The 18,070-nt window shown below is 39.3% G+C and overlaps 1 protein-coding gene across 14 annotated transcripts in view; it reads right to left on the bottom strand.

The window, feature by feature from the left end:
• Positions 1–18,070, bottom strand: part of EML6 (EMAP like 6) — a 311,304-nt gene that overhangs the window by 115,757 nt on the left and 177,477 nt on the right. For all 14 annotated transcript variants that reach the window (XR_006606026.1, XR_006606027.1, XR_006606028.1 and 11 more), the window contains exons 13-17: positions 17,796–17,902; positions 14,005–14,123; positions 11,742–11,928; positions 9,651–9,756; positions 2,535–2,628 (exon numbers count right to left, since the gene is read on the bottom strand). Coding sequence is in view for 8 of the 14 variants with exons in the window: in XM_045077846.1 (XP_044933781.1) it covers positions 2,535–2,628; positions 9,651–9,756; positions 11,742–11,928; positions 14,005–14,123; positions 17,796–17,902 (613 nt within the window). In the remaining 6 variants the exon portion in view is untranslated. The remainder of the gene's footprint in view (positions 1–2,534; positions 2,629–9,650; positions 9,757–11,741; positions 11,929–14,004; positions 14,124–17,795; positions 17,903–18,070) is intronic.

The following is an 18,070-nucleotide window of genomic DNA, read 5'->3' as shown; positions in this document are numbered from 1 at the left end:
CTGTCCATAAGAGATTGGCTTTGGTTATTAAATGGGTTACTCAACTATAACACTAAAATCTGAACAACCTTCAAAAGGAAAAAAAAAATGAAAAAATTCATTTGTAACAGAGGTGATTGAAATCTTTCATGAAAATTAGCAAAGAGATGAAAGAACCATTCAGAGATTGGGATTAAGTCTCAGAGCAATCTTGCAGTAAGAGCTCCACATGCCAATCCCGGATTTCTCTAGTTTCTCTGAGTTGAGAACAAAGGAGCTTCTGTGCAGCATTTTCACAAGTGCAGGCAGTGCCCCTTAGACCTGGTGTTAGCTGGTGACCCCCCATGGCTCCTGCCTTGCCCGTCCCTCCAGGGGCAGCTCTCACATCCCGGGGTTGGGGGTTGAGGGAGGCTGCCAGAAGCAGATTTGCAGCTAAGCTGGGCTCGTGCCCACCACTGGCATGACTGAGACACACAAGTACAAAGTGAGGGGCGTCACTGAGTGAATCAAGCCCTCTCAGGAGCTATGAAGACTCCTTGAAGCCTTACTGGCTTCAAGTAAAGTGTCTTCAGTAAAGTAAAAGTGACTTCAGTAAAGTGTCACCTGTTTTTCTTTGACACTTCTTTCATGGCCCAGTTTTGGTCTCTGTGTGTGTGTGTGTGTGTGTGCACGCGTGCGCACGCATGCCTGTGTTGTTGTTGTTTAAAGTAATCTCCGCAACAGCGTGGGGCTCAAATTCACAACCCCGAGATCCAGAGTCACACGCTCTCCTGAGCCAGCCAGACACCCCTAATGCCCCAGTTTTTAAGGTTTCTATCTGCCTAAGCATGTGACTGAAGGCAACAGAGTTTTTATTTGTATATTTGTATTTATTTATATTATTATATAAATTTATATAAATATTATGTAAAGAGGTACTTTAGTATTTACCGATTTATTATTTTAAAACCTAGTTGTCTTCAAAGAACTTTAGCAATCCATGACATTCCTTCTTGGAAAGAGCACTGGTTAATGTTACAATTGCAAAAATATTCTTGGAGGGCAATTTTGCAGGTGTCCTGTTTGGGGAATGTGACATAAGGCTTGGGAGCAATTCCAAAAATAAACTGTGCTTCTAATATAATGGTGTTAAGTCACTTTGTGTTAATTAAATAGAAGTAATCCTACCCAGTATATAAAATATATACCCTTAAAATTTGAATATTTATTTCTTCCATTTCTATGAATGTTCCTGGCATACAACAGCTGTGCCACAGAAGGTTGCAGAGGGTTTTCTAGCAGGATAATTGCTTTTCTATTGCTTTAAAAATGCAGACAAGTGCTTTGCCTAAACTAATCTGCATTTCAATTGGCATGTTATCAGAAATATTAAACTAAAATTCAGTGTATTAGTCTAAAGGAAAAGCAGAGTTCTAATGAGGAGCTGAATCTGAGTACTAGTAGGGAATGATAAAACAGAGTGGTATTCTAGAAAGAGAGACCAAGAAAGCCCACTTGGGCAGGCAGATTTATGAGTTGTTATTTGCTGCCAAGAATTTCATCTCAATAGCACTTATTAGAAAATCTTCTGTCTTTCTCCTAAGATGGTCAGCTGGAGTCCTCAGGGCTCCATCTGTTCCTGCTCTGAGTCTCCAACAACTCACAGATCTTCATTCACTTAATCAAATTGCAAAAAAACAAAACAAACAAACAAAAAACACCCAAACCCTATCTTCCTATGTAATACTGTGAAGGGAAATATTAATATACAAAGTGAATAGTGAGGTTCAAAGCCATTAACTTAAAAATGACTTTATACTGAGAGACAGAAACGATGTTGGTTCATGTGAAGAAGAGCTAGTGGAGAGGTAAGCTGATAACCCGTCTTGAGCAGCGAATTATATCACTGGGCCTGGACTGCCAACTATGTTGACCTCTGACCACGGCTGGGCAAACAGCTAAGTCCAGCGTAAGTAGGAGTAGAAAGCAGTGTTCAGACCTCAGGCTGATTCAGCAGGGAGGGAGGGTGGGGTCAGGGAGGACAGGTGGCCTATAAACAGCAGTCGGTGTTGGAAAGTCTATTTATAAGATGGGGAGATTAGGGAAACAATTTGCCTGCTTTGAAAGCGAGAGGCAGACGCACAGGCGGGGCCTCCTTCCCAGCATGACACAGCCTCATGACAAATGGGACTTCTGACTCGAGTGACATTGACACTCCTCTACCAGAGGCAAGATGGTTGAAAAACAAGGGGCGAGCCCCAAGTCTGAGAATAGCTGCTTTTCTACTGCTGGAGAAAGCTTTGATAAAGGCAATGAGTATATTACTAAAAGCAAAGTGATGAGTAACTTTCTGGAAAGGGTTTCAGAATTTTCCAGTTCTCTGAAACAAACATTAACTGCTCTAAGTCAGGTCTGTCTCCATGAAATATTGCAGCATGTTTTCACTTCAGTGTTAAGCTTTCCATGTGAATTCCATCTGAGTTTGAAGATGAAATCTGACCAGAAAATGGAAACTATTGACCTTTACTGAAACGAATGAATCAGCAGGATGCCGCATGACGTCGGCACCGCCTTACCTTGTGGTGGCTATCTTTTCTCCCTTTTTCCAGTCCCAAAACACAATACTGTGAAAATCGTCTAAACCAACCGACACCAGACATTTTCCATCAGCTGTATGAAAACAACACAAATGGCAAATGACTCATTTCTTCAATGAAAAACCAAAACATTTTATATACTGTAAAGACAAATATGAAATGGGTCTTAAGAGTATTATTTAGGCTACAATATGTTAGAAGTATGATATACTAGCTGGACCTCATGGAATAACTAGTAACAGTTGAACTTCCTAACCCATCATAACTGGTTGATGAATTAAATCACTGATCTAACACTCCAGTCTGAGACACAGAGCTGGGGGAGGCCTCCCAGGTACATCACAAAAGCCTTGTCTATTTTATGGCAAACAAAGCTCATGACATTTTCTCAAAGAGCCATTTGGCTTTATAACTCAGTCTATTTTCAGCTTTAAAAAATCAGATTCTATTTAAATCTCCAAGATAAGAGCATTATAGAAACTAAATTTTATTTCAAAAATTCTTTCAAAAGATATTATAATTAAAAAATCTTAATCTCTTAGATTCCCTGTTTCAAATGTACTATGCTTATTATAGGACATTTAGAAAATATAGATAGAGGAAATTTAAAACTCATCCCAATTTTTAGGCCTACCTTTTGGTATATATCCTGTCAGTTTCTCCACATGCTTTTAAAAAACAAAACCAGGATGATAATGAATATAGTATTATCTAATCTTTTTTCACTTGTTGTATGATGAACATTTGCCTCTACTATTAAATATTATTTATAGTATCATCAATGATGACTATAACAGACACTTGGGTTGTTTTTTAAAAAAAACTTAAAATATATTGTCTATGTAATTAAATTGAAAATCAAAAATAGTTTATATGCTTTTTCCCTTCAAGACCAAAGAGGCCATAGAGTTAGCAAGTCCTCCCCTTGCTTCCTCCTCACAAGCCAGACTCACAAGAGGAGTGTCTGGGCTCAGCGACACCACCTTAGCTCCGTGCTGACTGGGAGATGGGAGATGGGTGACTAGATTCACTATCAGTTTAGCAGGTGTCTTCTGGGATGACAGAGGACCCACAATATGGGGGCAAAGAAATAAAAGTATCTAATATGCTATTTTCCCCCAGTCTACCCAGGGTCTTAACTGGTATTTTCAAAGGCAGGTCTGGGGTAGATGTCCCATTAGAGTGGCCAGGTAAAATAAAGGAGGCCTAGTTAAACTGGAATTTCAGATAAGTCATGAATAATTTCCTAGTATATGTAGGTCCCATGCATTATTTAAATTACATATTTATAGGTGCATTGCATGGAACATACTTGTACTAAAAAATTATTTGGCCTTCTGTATTTCCATTGGCTAAATCTGGCAACCCTCCCCATCTGCTAACTAGGGCCCCACCCGTGAGAGCCCTTCCTTGTGCCAGACGGTCCCCCAAGCCACCAAGCTTCCGTCTCCAGAGGCAGCAGCAGAGTCAGAGAAAGGAAGAGCCTGGCTTAACAAACAAATCCTCCTCAATTCTGGACTAAGTATGAGGCAAGAGTTTGAAAGTTACATGAACCCTTTCAAGCTGTTGGGCTCAGTACCAGATGAGACATTCATGCTTTCCAAAAGTGCTAAATTATCAAGGGATTACATTACACAAATGTGTCTTCTGAATCAAGATGAAGGATAGTCCTTATACTTAACCATTACCAGGCTTTAAATTGTGTGAGGTCTCTTTCTAAACGATTGGGAGAGGGAACTGATCATGGCTTCCTATTCATTACCAACATTACTCTTTCTGTACCTCTTGGGATGCCTGGTTCTGCTTCTGTAGTGCTATGTCTCTGTATTTTGGTGATTTTATTTTTCAGAGATTCCGCTCTCCTTTTTTAGCTTATAAGCTCTGCTAGGGCTTAGAATAATCATATCCCGATTCCTTTGTGATCCTCCCACTAAGCTAGTTTCCAGTGAACACTGAGGAATATTGGTGACACTGAGGAGGAAGAGGGAGACAAAGACAGGGTGTGCATATGGGGGCGCCTGGGTGGCTTAGCCAGTGAAGTCTCCAATCTTAGTGTAGGCTCAGGTTGTGATCTTGGGGTTCTAGGATCAAGCCCAGCAGTGGGCTCCCCACTCAGCAGGGAGTCTGCTTCTCTCCTCTCCCTCTGCCCTCCCCCACTCGCACACTCTCCCTCTAAAATAAATAAATCTTCAAAAAAAAATGTGTTTACGGGTAGCATGAAGGGAAAGACAATATGCTATGTTATCTAGCTATACAAATTTTATTTGTTTTAATTATCATTTCTTTCAAAAACTTGGCACTAATATTCAGTGCCTCTTTTTTCCCTATTTATTAAGTCTACATTTTGTGTTTCCTTTCATAACCTGTGCATCTATATTAATATATCCTTAGAATGCAAGCATTCACACATTGAAAATGACGGTTCAAGTTTTGTGCCTTTGGAAGATGATCTTGGGGTAAATTAATTTGGGGAGGCTTTTATTAGCATTTCTGCAACGCCCTATCAGCTTTTCATGGTTATATTCCTTTCTACCTCAATTCAGGACTATGAGGAGAAATGAAGAACAGTCAAATCCAGAGGTGCCTCAACAACCTCCAGACGTGCCTCTTCTTTAGGATAGTGACCTTTTCTTACATTCTGCAGGTGTAAGCAATTTCTGCATACCACATGGTTCGGAAATATAATTGGCCACCTTTTTATCTTTTCCTAGTTTTTGCCCTCTTCCACCGTCCCCCAAGGAGACTTGGCTTTTGCTTTGAAAATCCATTGTTCCTTGACCAGCTGGAGTTTTTGGGGTTTTTTTTCCAGCCATATTTTTAGAGTCAAGGTAATGTCCTTTTTAAATCTTTCCAGTCACAGTATGTATTAATTATGGATATTTGGTGACATGGTCCAGAAATAATTCTAAGGCACTTAATGTCAACAACAGTAAAGGGCATAGTGGAAAGAGAAAATCTCTCCTTCAACAATTACAAGTTGGTCCCTGCATTCAGGGCTCATAAAAAATGTATAGATTTTTAGGATTGAACATAGTGAAATCCAGTTGGTCTTGGAAGTGCCCTTGTGGAAATCAGTATTATTCAGTGAAGATTTTTAAAAATATGAGTAGGATATTAAATTAAAAAAAATTATGTGGCTGAAACTTTGCTTCTTATCTGGTTTCCTATTCACATGGAGGCACCTTCTGTCCTGTAAGCACAAAATCAAAGATGGCTCCGTTTTTCCCTAGTCAGTGGTAATACACTCACAGAGCAAAGAGTCTCTGAATTAAGTGAGATCATGTAAATTCATTCCTTCTTGTTTACAGAGTTATGTGTTATGCTTTTCCATTAAAAATGTCTTTTTGTGGGTGCCTGGGTGGCTCAGTGGGTTGAGCCGCTGCCTTCGGCTCAGGTCATGATCTCAGGGTCCTGGGATCAAGTCCCGCATCGGGCTCTCTGCTCAGCAGGGAGTCTGCTTCCTCCTCTCTCTCTCTGCCTGCCTCTCTGCCTACTTGTGATCTCTCTCTGTCAAATAAATAAATAAAATCTTTAAAAAAAATGTCTTTTTGTTTGCTTAACAACAGTGGCAAGAACAGATTAATCGAAACCCCCACATATGACTGCTTGTCTCATTTTCACATCTATTTGTTGCCTGCTCTGTATTTCCATGACAATTTTTTCTTCTAATAAGAGACAAATGTCCTATCATGTCTCTACAATACCTCCCCAAGTGAGCTGGCTTATAAGAAATGGATGGATATGGGGTCCTGAGGTACACAGATGGTGCCACCAGCTAGGTAATGGCCAGTGTTGGTGCCCTGCTCATGTGGATCAATAGGGAAATCTAAGTAATCTCTCTTGGCATGTTGACTTAGGCTACTTTCCAAAAGAAAGGTATAGTTGCTCCTGTTCCTATTCACATCAATGTGTGATTCAAGGCTGTTCTAGGACAGGGCTCTCTTTTCACTGGGGGTTGTTTGTATGGCGCCCCTGAGCACCAGCATGCCCATTCCACCTTTACACCGGCAAGGCGAGGTGGGGCAGCTGGAGACACTTGCCTTTGGGTAAACGGGGGACACTGAGGGCTCCAGGGATGATTCTCACACTCAGAGTTTGCACTGGCTCTGATGGAGGGCAGAGGCAGGAGTGGGCAAGAGGGCTCAGTGGAGAGTTCCTGGCATAGCTCTTGTCAGCTCGAAACCCCAGGCCTGGTGGCCTTCTTACTGCACTGAGGCCAGGAGACCTGGGTTCTAGCTCTGGATCTGCCATGGTCTGACTTTTACCCCAGCCATACCAACAAACTCTCTGGATCTCCATTCTTGGTCTAGAATGTGATACAGGGCTTTTTGTTTTATCATTATCACACAAAGAACTATCAATATAACTTAAATCAAAGAGACCTCTGCTCACACTTCAGGAGGTGCCAGTGAGACCACAAAGATCAACCAGCCATCATAATTTGTCTCAGGTAAGTGTTACACATTCAAAGAAGGATCAAACACAAGTTACTGGGGACCAGCTTACTGCTACTAACTCATCTCTATTCAATGTCTTTGATCAACATTCCTCTAATCCCTTCCCTAAAGGTATGCAAGTAACAGGCATTAGTTCTTTTGATGTATCTTAATTTAAAAACAAAGAAATTAATTCTACAGAAAAAATACTCTAATGATTATTAAATTCAATTTACATTATTCTAAATTTCCTGCCATTCTGCTTATACGTTAATACACATACACACATTTCCAGTGGAAATCAGTGAATAGATGCTATTTTGAATTCTATTTTTCTCTTTCACTTAATACATAGAAATATGTATGAAATACACATAGTCTGCAGACTTGTCATTTTGAGTTATAGCTTTTATTACATGGTGCCAAATTATCTGCTGGAGTTATAGAGTCAATTTTTAATGTTGCCAAAAATATGAATATATTAGATTCTCTATAATTTAATGCACATTTATGTTTTATTTATTTTTGCTAATGGGTCTCTTACTACTTCTCTAAAGCATATTTAGTAATATAATTTTTATATTAAGTACATACATATGTATTGGTTCACAGAGTTAATTTTAGGAAAAGGGCAGCTGAGCTACTGAGGAGTAGAGCCATGGAAAAAAAGCAGAGGAAATTCATTCACATCCTTGGAAGAGAACCATATTTGAACGCAAATTGTGATTTCCTTTCAGATTTTACTGCTTTATCAAGGACATACGACACTCCTATTTTAAAGCTGTAGGCCCATCTAACTTCAGGAAGTTTGGGACTTTGTATTCACTGTCACTGGGTGTGTCATCCAGGCTTACCGCAGGCAGGCGGCATGCCGAACTGTTCTCTCTCCCTCGGTACTCATGCATTCCTGACCTCATATGCCTGCCAGTGTGGAGTAGGGACTCTAGCCTGGAGCTTTATTAGTTCAAAAACCACAGAAAGTATCAAATAGCCTCTAATAATGATACAACAATTCAGATTTGTACAGTAGTTTACAGTATGTGAGAGTATGGAGTCACAAACAATCCCCCCAACACTGCCCCATGTTACTGGAGGTTAAAACATAAAAGAGATCATTTTCACCCAAACATGATTTACAGTGTGAGGTTCTAGTAGTAGCAGTGACAGGTGAGACAAGTGTATGAGGCAAAGCCTCATTCATTCCTTCACAGTTTTGGAGTCACTTCTGTGTCCGCAGCACAACAATGTGCACGGTGGGGAGGAGAGGGACGGGCTCTGCTGGCCCAGCAGGTTACTGTGTGAGAAGGGCACTAGCACTAACAGCTACTGCACCACATGGACCCCAACAGGCAGCATGAGGACGATGACAGCCACAGGCCAGGGATGCAGAACAAGGGGAAGGTTATTTCTCCCTGCAAGGTTGTATGAGAAACTTGCAGCATGATCTTAAAAGATGGGAGAACGTAAATGGGCATGTGGCAGCAGCATGAGCAAAGGGCCACAGGCAAAAAGAAGGAGAAACGGGCATTTCGGTTCTATGGCTAGGGAGACCTAACAGAACATGAGTGAGTGGGCGGGCGGAAACACCGCAAAGGAAAGTTGAGGCCACGTCATAGAAGGTTGTGAATGACCAACCAAAGGCTTAGCCCTGAGTCAGCCAACCAAGAGGAGCCAACCAACCATGGCGGCAATGTAGCAATGTAACTGTGTTTCCAGAAGACTCCAGAACTGCATGGGAAGGACTGAGAAAGTGGAGATGGAATGGAATCAGAGTCCAGCACAACTATCATGGCAGAGATGAGAAGGAGTTCAGGCCTGAGCGAGGGAAGTAGAGAGAGGGGGACAGAGGAAGGAGAATGCAGTTGTGGGGTCATTGAACTTAATGATTAACATTACACACACTGCACATATTAAACATCTGAATGGAATTTAGAAAAAGAAAGAAAGTAAAGAATCAATTTTTGGTAGAAAGTTTATAATTTTTCTACTTATCTAGCTTCTACAATTGGAATTTAAAATTCCAGATAAAAACACCTCTGGTGATAGGACCTCATTCTCCATTCTAGCTTAAAGAAACGGCCTCACTGTAAAGGAAATGACATTCATCAGCTAGTATTCTAATAGTACTGTGTTCAAATCTTAAATTAAGGAGATGGAAAACCCAGCTCTGTTGTTTTCAATCTGAAATTTATTTCCAAAACACAAGGTTGTAAAGTGGCCCTTTGCAGAGAATTTGCAGCCCTCCCTCTAGTTTTGTATATTTTAAATTGCAAGTGCCATACTCCCACTTATTTGGAGAGATGAAATTGATGTTCTGAGTCACTGCCAGACATTCGCAGCTAAGACTCTCTACAGCAACAGCTGCTCTGGATTTCAAACAGCTCGAACAAATGCAGAGCACAGTGTGAGCTCTGGGTAATGACTTAGGAGAGAGGAAACTGGGAGAGGACGTGTAATCTAAATAGCACATTTTTTGTGTGAGGTATTCACATATCTGATTTCCGGTCTGAGTCTGGATAGCTGACGTACCAAGGGCTTAGCTTATTACAAACAGAACTCGACTAATTAGGAGCCTGTAAAAACAAAAACAAAACCCCCAAAACCCGGGCCTAAGTAAATACAAAACCATCAGTGACTTCTGTGGAAAACAGGTGCTTACCTGAAAAATCGAGCGCACACACTCCTCTCTGGTGTTGTCCTTTCAGTAGCGACAGACATTTTAGAGTTTGTGTGTCCCACACGTGAATAGCAGCATCTCTTCCAACCTTAAATAACAGGATGAGTGTTATTAACTACTCAGAAATTTTAACGAGAATGATTCCTAAGGGTCATTCTTAGAGAGCCTTCCGAGTCAGGTGCTTCTCAGAAATCCAAAACCACACATCTGGAGAGTAGGCAGCCTCTCCCAGAAATCATCTGGCCCGACACCGTTATTTTCCAGATGAGAAAACAGAGGCACAAAGAGTCAAACAGGCTCGTTCTGGGCATCAAATTGGGTGCCAGGCCGGCCTAACCTGGCTCATAGCTGCCAGGGAAGGTACAATCAAATGTCCACTGTGCTTTTTGGGTTAGTTTGACATTTCTCTCTCCTGCCTTCTCAACTCCACATACAATTCCACTTCTTGGTCAAGGAAGTCACCTGCACAATGTTACGGTCCTGACCTCAGAGTTCTGTTACCCATCTCAATTATTTCACTCACCCGAGAAAGCCTGGCTCTGCTTCTCCCCTGGGAAGTGACAGTTTCGTGGCTTACCTGTTCTTAAGGTGGATTCTCCTTGAGGGGATACAAACTTCTCTCCCACCAATTCCCAACAATGGAAAAAAGTTTTACTACTAAAGTCATTTTCCTCACTTAATTGTAAGGGAAAAAAGAACCCTGTTGGGTGAAATGAATATAAGAGGGAAAATGGGACATAAAGGCATGCACATAACTAAGCAGAATCCAGCCAACTCCTACACTGTTGTATGGAGGCCCAGTTACCCCTGGAGTGGTTACTGGTGTACTGATTAGTCACTGGTTTGTCTCTCAGCAATTACAGTATAGAATGTGGTTATCTCCTCAGGGGTTTACACAAAGAACCAATCTCTGCTCTTCTTTCAAAGCAAAGTTATTAAATGCACATGAACCAAGGTCATCTGTTTATAAGAACAATAAAAGGGGGAGGGAGGAGAGTGAAAAGTACAAAGTACAAAGTGGTCATCAATTACTTGTAAGAAACTTAATCATGTCAGCTAATTCAAAAGAGATGGCCTAATATACAGTTGCTAGCAAACCAGTATGTCAGTTAATGGCACTTCGCTTTTGAAGGACTATAATCCTTTTATGAATTATATGAGCGCTATGGACTTTCTTCTCCTCCAATGCACATTTCTGGGGAATGACTCCCTTTATGCCCTCACTTTCACCACTCATCTCATGAACATGAGGCTATGAACTCTGTGCAAAGACTTCTCTACCACCTTTATGTCAGGTCTCAGAAACACTCATTTCTTGTTAATTTCTGACCCTCATACCACATGCTTTTCCTTGAATTTGCCACTTACATGTTGCAGATCAGTTTAAGTCTTAAAAGCTGTTAAAAGCCCATGATAAAACTGAACCAAAATGTACTCTTTCCATTGGAAGAAAAGAATACAAAACTGAAAATACTATTAACATTAATGCTTTACCACAAAATAATAAATCTGAGTTTAATGGATTTTTTGGTTAATAAAGTTGACTTTATCTCTCCCCTTTCCAAGCACAAAATGTCTGAATGCAGGCCTCTGTTCTGAGTGGCTTTTCAATGATAGGTTCAATCCAAAGTTTAGGCATCCCAAAATGATTCTGAAGGTATTTTGGTTTTTTTGAAAGGTTAAAATATAAAATGATGAATTAGTCAAAACTCATGACTTTAAGTTTTGCAAAAATAACTAGATGTTATGTTAGTATTAAAATACGGTTCATTCAATAACCATTGATTACCGAGGATACAATAGGTACTGGGTATACAGTAAGGAGGAAAATATCTTAAGACTGCATTCATGGAACTTGGTTTAGTTTTAGCTAATCCTGTTCGTACATATCATGTCAAGATGAAATCCCTCAGAGGCTTGACATTCCCACCATCACAACATGACCCAGCTTTCATTGAATCTTCATGCCTCATGTTTCTATCAAGTATTTCTTAAACCAGTATGTAAGCTAGGTTCAAAAGTAAATCCTGTCTCTCTTTGGCTAGGCCCCCATCTCAGAGGAGAGATCTCTACCTGCCCAGTGGCCACGTAGTCCTTCACTGGATGGATGGTCAGGCTGAGAATGTCATCATCATGCCCCAGGTACAGCCTCTGGGAGTGTTGCTGTCTGTTGTACACGACAGCAACTGCAGCAATGTGATAGACCACTTCCCCAGTCTGCGTGTAGAACAGATTGTTTCTACAGTCGTAGCCTCTGTAACTGAAGCACAAGTCCAAGAAATGCACAGTAGCTGAATGGACAGTGAGTCAACAGAGCAGGAGAGATTAGAAGACAAAGCTATCACACTGATAGGCACATGCACAAGCAGAACCTCAGGTATCTCCAGAGTCGCTTGGGACAGTAATCTTCAACAGGGCTACAAGGAGCTCTGAGGACATGTGAGGATTCTCTAAAGGGCAAATGTGCCCTGGTAATTTTAACAGAATTTGTTACTAGAGCCTCAGCTACTGTGTATGTGTTCTTTCCTAAAAGTGGCCAGTCTGAGAACACACCTGTGAGGAGGTGCAGCTTTTCCCTTCCCACCTCCCCTTTCTCTATCACCTTCCCCTCACATTCCTCTGTCCACCTAGAATCTTACTGTGGTGTGTAACCATAGTAACATTGAACTATGGTTGCAGCATCGAACCTCCCAAGAATACCAAAATGAACTCAAGTGCGGATGTTGAAAGTGAACAATTTCAATAACTAGATATGAAGTTCTTTTCCAAGTCAAAGGATTTCCAATTTTTTGCTTTTAACAAAATTGAAGAGTGATTTAACTGAATTGTCAGGTGATAGATCATTATATTTTCATGTGATGTACCAAAATTACAAAATATATCTGTTTTGCAAGAGGAGTTTAAAGTACTGAATAAGATTGGTATGATAAAATTGCTTCCTTTCTCATCTACTTATTTATATAAGCTTTCTCAGTTCTCATAACTATTAAAAAAAGAAAAATGGGACTAGAATCAATACTAAACTCTATCACATTCTAGCAATAATATGTGTGTATATATATCTGAACTCACTGAAAAAAAATCTTATTAAAATTGCTTGCCAATAAAATTGTTTATATTTGGTAAGTACTTATTAGAATGTGTGCTATGTTTATGTTGGTCTGACAAGCTTTCAACTACTAAGAGTTGTAACAAAAATTCAATCCAAAAAAGAATGAACACTAAGAGCAGCAATGTCCTGTAGGAACATGATGCAAGCCATGTAGGTAAGTAAAAATTTTCTACATTAAGAAAAAGAAACAGATGAAAATTATTTTAAGAACATTTAACCCATTATGTCTAAAATATTATTATGTAATCAATATAAAACATTTAAGTAGGCTCTATGTTCAGTATGGGGCTTGAACTCATGACCTCAGCTGAGATCAAGACTGGAGCTGAGATCAAGAGTCTGACACTTAACTGGTTCAGCCACCCAGGCATCCCTTAATATAAAGCATTTTAATGAGATATATTACATTTTTTATCTCATACTAAGTCTTCAAAATCCAGGGTGCATTTATGCCTACAACACATCTGAATTCAGATGAGCCACATTTCATGTGGCCAGTGGCTTTAAGTGGATACCATACCAGATAACACAAGTTAGAGACTTAGGATCACAAGGAATTAAATTTAAATTGCACTTATATACATTTCTTTCCTTGCAAAAAGTATGATAGGGTGATCGATAAAAGCCATTCAAGCATAAAAATACTACATTAGAATAAAATTCTATGGGAAAAGTAGCATAGAAATATGAGCTCAGGTACTTTTTAAATTGGGGGTGGTAGGAATCAAATATCTATGACTGATCCCCTTCAATGAATGATGAACTTATAAAGCACTAGACATTATATTCTTCACAATCATTTAATCTTACACTGAAAAATTTTAGATGTCAACTTAAAGTGTGGAAGGTTGAGCATTATTTTTAAATTCTAAATTATTGTGGACATATGTAAGCAAAGTTGTTTGAAGAAAATATTGTCCTAAGTGGAGCCAGCTAAATAGAGCAGGAGATATGGGGGTAACAGGAACAGGGACTGGGGAGAGAACAGAGTGGGGAACAATGAGCCACAGAAACATATGCGTACAGAAGTCAATGAAGCATGAAAAATCTAGATACACACATTGTTATGGCCACAGAACATCAACTGAGACAACCGGACAGAGAATCATGGTTCCAATATTAACTTCAGGTAAGTAAACACCAGAGAGAAGAACCAGCCTGAAGTGGGACAGCACCAAGAAGAGGGGACCCAATGGTCTGACAAGGCTGGTGACAGGCACCCACCCGTGTATGAACTGGAGTTTCAAGCTGTCCTCAGGAGCCTTTTCTCTTTTGAGGAAGGGCACTGCATGGTTTTTCTCTTTACTTTGTTGCTTTAGCTGAGGTAGATCTTCTTTGTAAACCTTAAAGCATAGCAGAAACATTTAGTCGAGACTCTCCAGGTTTCAAAAATATTAATATCTTGGCATTGTCAGGAGGTCTTTAACTGCAGAAAATTAAGTTTTTGAGAACATAAGAAGCAAAAAATGGTCATCCAGAGACAAAAGTTGGTCATTATATATAATGATCAAGGGGTCAATTCATCAAGGAGATATAACCATTTTAAATACATACCTAACATCAGAGCACCAAATATATAAATCACATACAAACAGAACTAAAAGGAGAAATAAACATCAGTAGTGTAATAGTTGGGGAAGATGTCACTCTGAACAATGGATAGATGATGATCCAGACCAGGAATCAATAGGGAACTAGCAACTGAAGAACACTGCAGACCAAACAACCTAGCAGACATATTCAGAACATCCCAGCCATCAGCAGCAGTACATGCATTCTTCTCAGGACACATCAGATGTTAGGCCACAAAACAAGTCTCAATAAATTCAAGAAGATAGAAATCACATCAAGTATGTTTTCTGGCCACTGTGGTATGGAAGTAGAAATCAGTCATCACAGGAAGAAAGCTGGAAAGTTCATAAGCTTGTGGAAATTAAACCACACAGTTCTGAACAACCAACAGATGAAAGAAAAAATCAAACGGGGAAAAAAATGTCTTGAGACAAAAGACAATGGAAACACAACATAACAAAACTTATGGGATACAGCAAAAGCAGTTCTAAGAGGAAAGACTGAAGCTATCAACATATACTTAAGAAAAAAGAAAACTCTCAGATCAACAACCCAACAATATACTCTCAAGGAATGAGAAAAAGAACACACTAAGCCCAAAGTTAGCAAAAGGAAGGAAATAATAAAGATTAGAGCAGAAATATATGAAATAGAGAATAAGACAATAGAAAAGACGAACAAACTCAGAGTTGGTTGGTTTTTTGAAAAGATAAACCCAATAGAGTACATAAAGCATAAGAATGAAGTTTAATTCCTAATGAACAAAACTATCCTGAAATAACTTTTGAATCATTGGGATTTAAGATCATCTTGAGTTTAAATAATTTATATTCAGAAAATATCATAATTTTCTGGTAAATAAGAAAGGAAATTATTCAATAAATTATCAATAAAAATCAATAGAATTATTTTCTATAATTTATTCTAAAGCAAGAAATCTCTTGATGATTCTGACATTTGCAAAATGCACACCTCATGAATCTTGGTGATCACTCTTTGGAATTATCTTCTTTCATGATCTCATGCATCTTGACAGATCAGACTCTAAGATTTAGAGCAAAGCTCCTGGCCTAACCTAGGACCTAAATTGTGCTGCTGACTCAGAGAACATTTCCTACAATCTAATCTAAATGCAGATAAAAAGTAATATATCTCTATCATGTATTTATGCCCTACTATTGAGAGATATCAATTTAACACAGTCAAGACAAAGTAAATCTATTAATTGCTCAACTTCATAAAGGAAAAATTTCATTTGATAAAGCTATGTAACTAAAAGAATATTATCATAATAAAGTCTCTGTCTAGGATTTAACCAAAAATCTTTAAAATTAAAAACAAAAGGAAGTCAGAAGATACTTCATTACTGCTTTGTCTATTGCAGCTGCAATGAATTAAGCTTGTAAAAGCTGAAGATAATTACCCATCTGAGCCCATGGTGCTTTTTTCAGCTCATCAACTACTCAAGAGAACTGAATTCTGGTCTTGGCATTTCTACCGCTTTTGAATATGCCTCATGACCTCTGTGGACCTAAAATTCCCATCTGTAGAACAGAAAAAAACCTTCCTGCTCAGGAGCAACTCAGCAACAAAAAAATAATGTAAATCAAATAATATAGATAAAAGCTTCAGATAATCAGATGCAAGGCAGAATATATAAATCCTAGGCATGGATTTCAGTATAGTCAAGCCTTTTCATTCTTTTACTAGCACCTTTTTACTAAATATAAAACTCCCAACCAAAGGAAATGGTTTTTCTTTTTTTCATAAATTTTATGCTCATTTTGCTTAAATTCCATTTCCTCTTGATATTAGGGTATAATATTGTGTGTGTGTGCGTATTTCCACATTAATAATTTCCTTTCAATCCTCACCTTTAGATTTACTGCATTATACATTGCAAAGTCAAGTTGATTTCATCAAGAAGTTGACCCAAACCATCAGTTGGACTGCCTTTGTACTATTCTTTCAAACATGGAATCAGTGAGTGATGATTACAGGGTGGAAAAAAAAAAGTCGTCATCTGGAAAGGTTCAGTGCTTATGCAGAGGCAAAGCCAAGCAATACATAGAATGTGCACTTTGGAGAGAAGCCCAGATCTGCATTCTAATCTTAATACTATGGGTGATGTGGCTGTGGACGAAGTACTTAACCTCACGGGGTTATTGTGGGTTGGATTTGGTGTATGGAAAGCACAGGATCTGGCCCCATAGAGACACAATGATACACATCAGCGGTCCCCAGCCTCTATGGTAATTTCCCTGGGCGACACTGACAGCTGCTGTGTCTGAAATGGAAGTCTTACTCACTCCATGTTCAGGTACATAGTCTGCTCCACAGACTCTCATGAAATGACAAGGAAGAAAATAGAATATCTATGGTTATCAACCATAAAAAAGAGATGAGTCTCCAGATTCCCGTGAAGGACGGCTCTCTTTAACACTCACTGTTTAGCACTAAAATGAAATGTCTATTTTCAAAAAATTCAGACCCAATTTGGTTGTGATTGTGCAACTTTCTACTAGAGGTGATTTCCAACTGGAGAGATCATGCATATTGTATTTGGGCTTTTACTTTAATTAAATGGACAATGGTCTTTGTAACTGGTCTTCATAATAGTCTATGTAAGTTAAGAGAGAAAGCAGGACACCAGCTCACTTGCAAAGTACCATGGCTCTGAGGCTACCAATTCTGTAAAGAAAACACATGCTTTCATGATGTGTTAGAAAATAAAAAATTGCATATTTTTCTGGAAAAAAAATTTTTTTTAAAGATTTTATTTGAGAGGAGCCTGGGTGGCTCAGTGGTTAAAGCCTCTGTCTTCAGCTTGGGTCATGATCCCAGGGTCCTGGAATTGAGACTGTATCAGGCTCTCTGATCAGTGGGGAGCCTGCTTCCTCCTCTCTCTCTCTCTCTCCGCCTGCCTCTCTGCCTACTTGTGATCTCTGTCAAATAAATAAATAAATCTTAAAAAACAGATTTTATTTGAGAGAGAGAGAAAGAAAGTGATAGAAAGCAGGAGAGAGTGTAGGGTCAGAGGGAGGAGCAGACTCTTCGCTGAGCAGAGAGCCTGACTTGGGGCTCGATCCCAGGATCCTGAGATGATGACCTGAGCCAAGGGTAGATGCTTAACTGACTAAGCCATCCAGGTGTCCCTGCAAACAAATATTTCAAAGTTGTAGATGCTAAAGAGACAGAAACTCTATCGCAGGTTCAGTTTTAAAACTGGCTACTACCTTCCACTTAAAAAAATTTTAATAATGTGAAAGGGTAAAGGCCTTATTTTCAATCTGCACTTAAAGACAAGAGGCAGGGGATTTTCCTTATTCTTGTCTTGATTCTCTTCTGCCTAAGTACCAGACATTTTTAGTGCAACGTCCAAATCCAATGAGATTGATGTTCTGCGCTGTAAAGCATCTGTTATGAGCTCTCTGCTTACTGACCTGGCGATCATAATTGATTTGAGTTTCTTGCTCAATATCAGAGTCCAATTCTGGTACATCAGATAAATCTGAATCAGATTCTTCACTGTAGGAATCAGTGCCACCTTCTGCAGAAATACAACCCATGAGAAACAAGTGAAGTTTGGAGACCCAACAGAGTTTATACGTTTATTTAAAATATTTCCTTTCTTCTAGCAAAGTAAATTTAAAAATCACTATGCCATACTTTTCCTTTGATTTCCTTAGGTTCTTAAAACATCTTTTTTCCCTCATCT

The sequence above is a fragment of the Mustela putorius genome, unplaced genomic scaffold (genome assembly GCF_011764305.1).
Source record: "Mustela putorius furo isolate JIRA1106 unplaced genomic scaffold, ASM1176430v1.1 tig00000224_pilon_pilon_pilon, whole genome shotgun sequence".
In the NCBI taxonomy this organism is placed as follows: Eukaryota; Metazoa; Chordata; class Mammalia; order Carnivora; family Mustelidae; genus Mustela; species Mustela putorius.
Note: the sequence above shows the minus strand (reverse complement) of the source record. Positions and strands in the feature narration are given on the sequence as shown.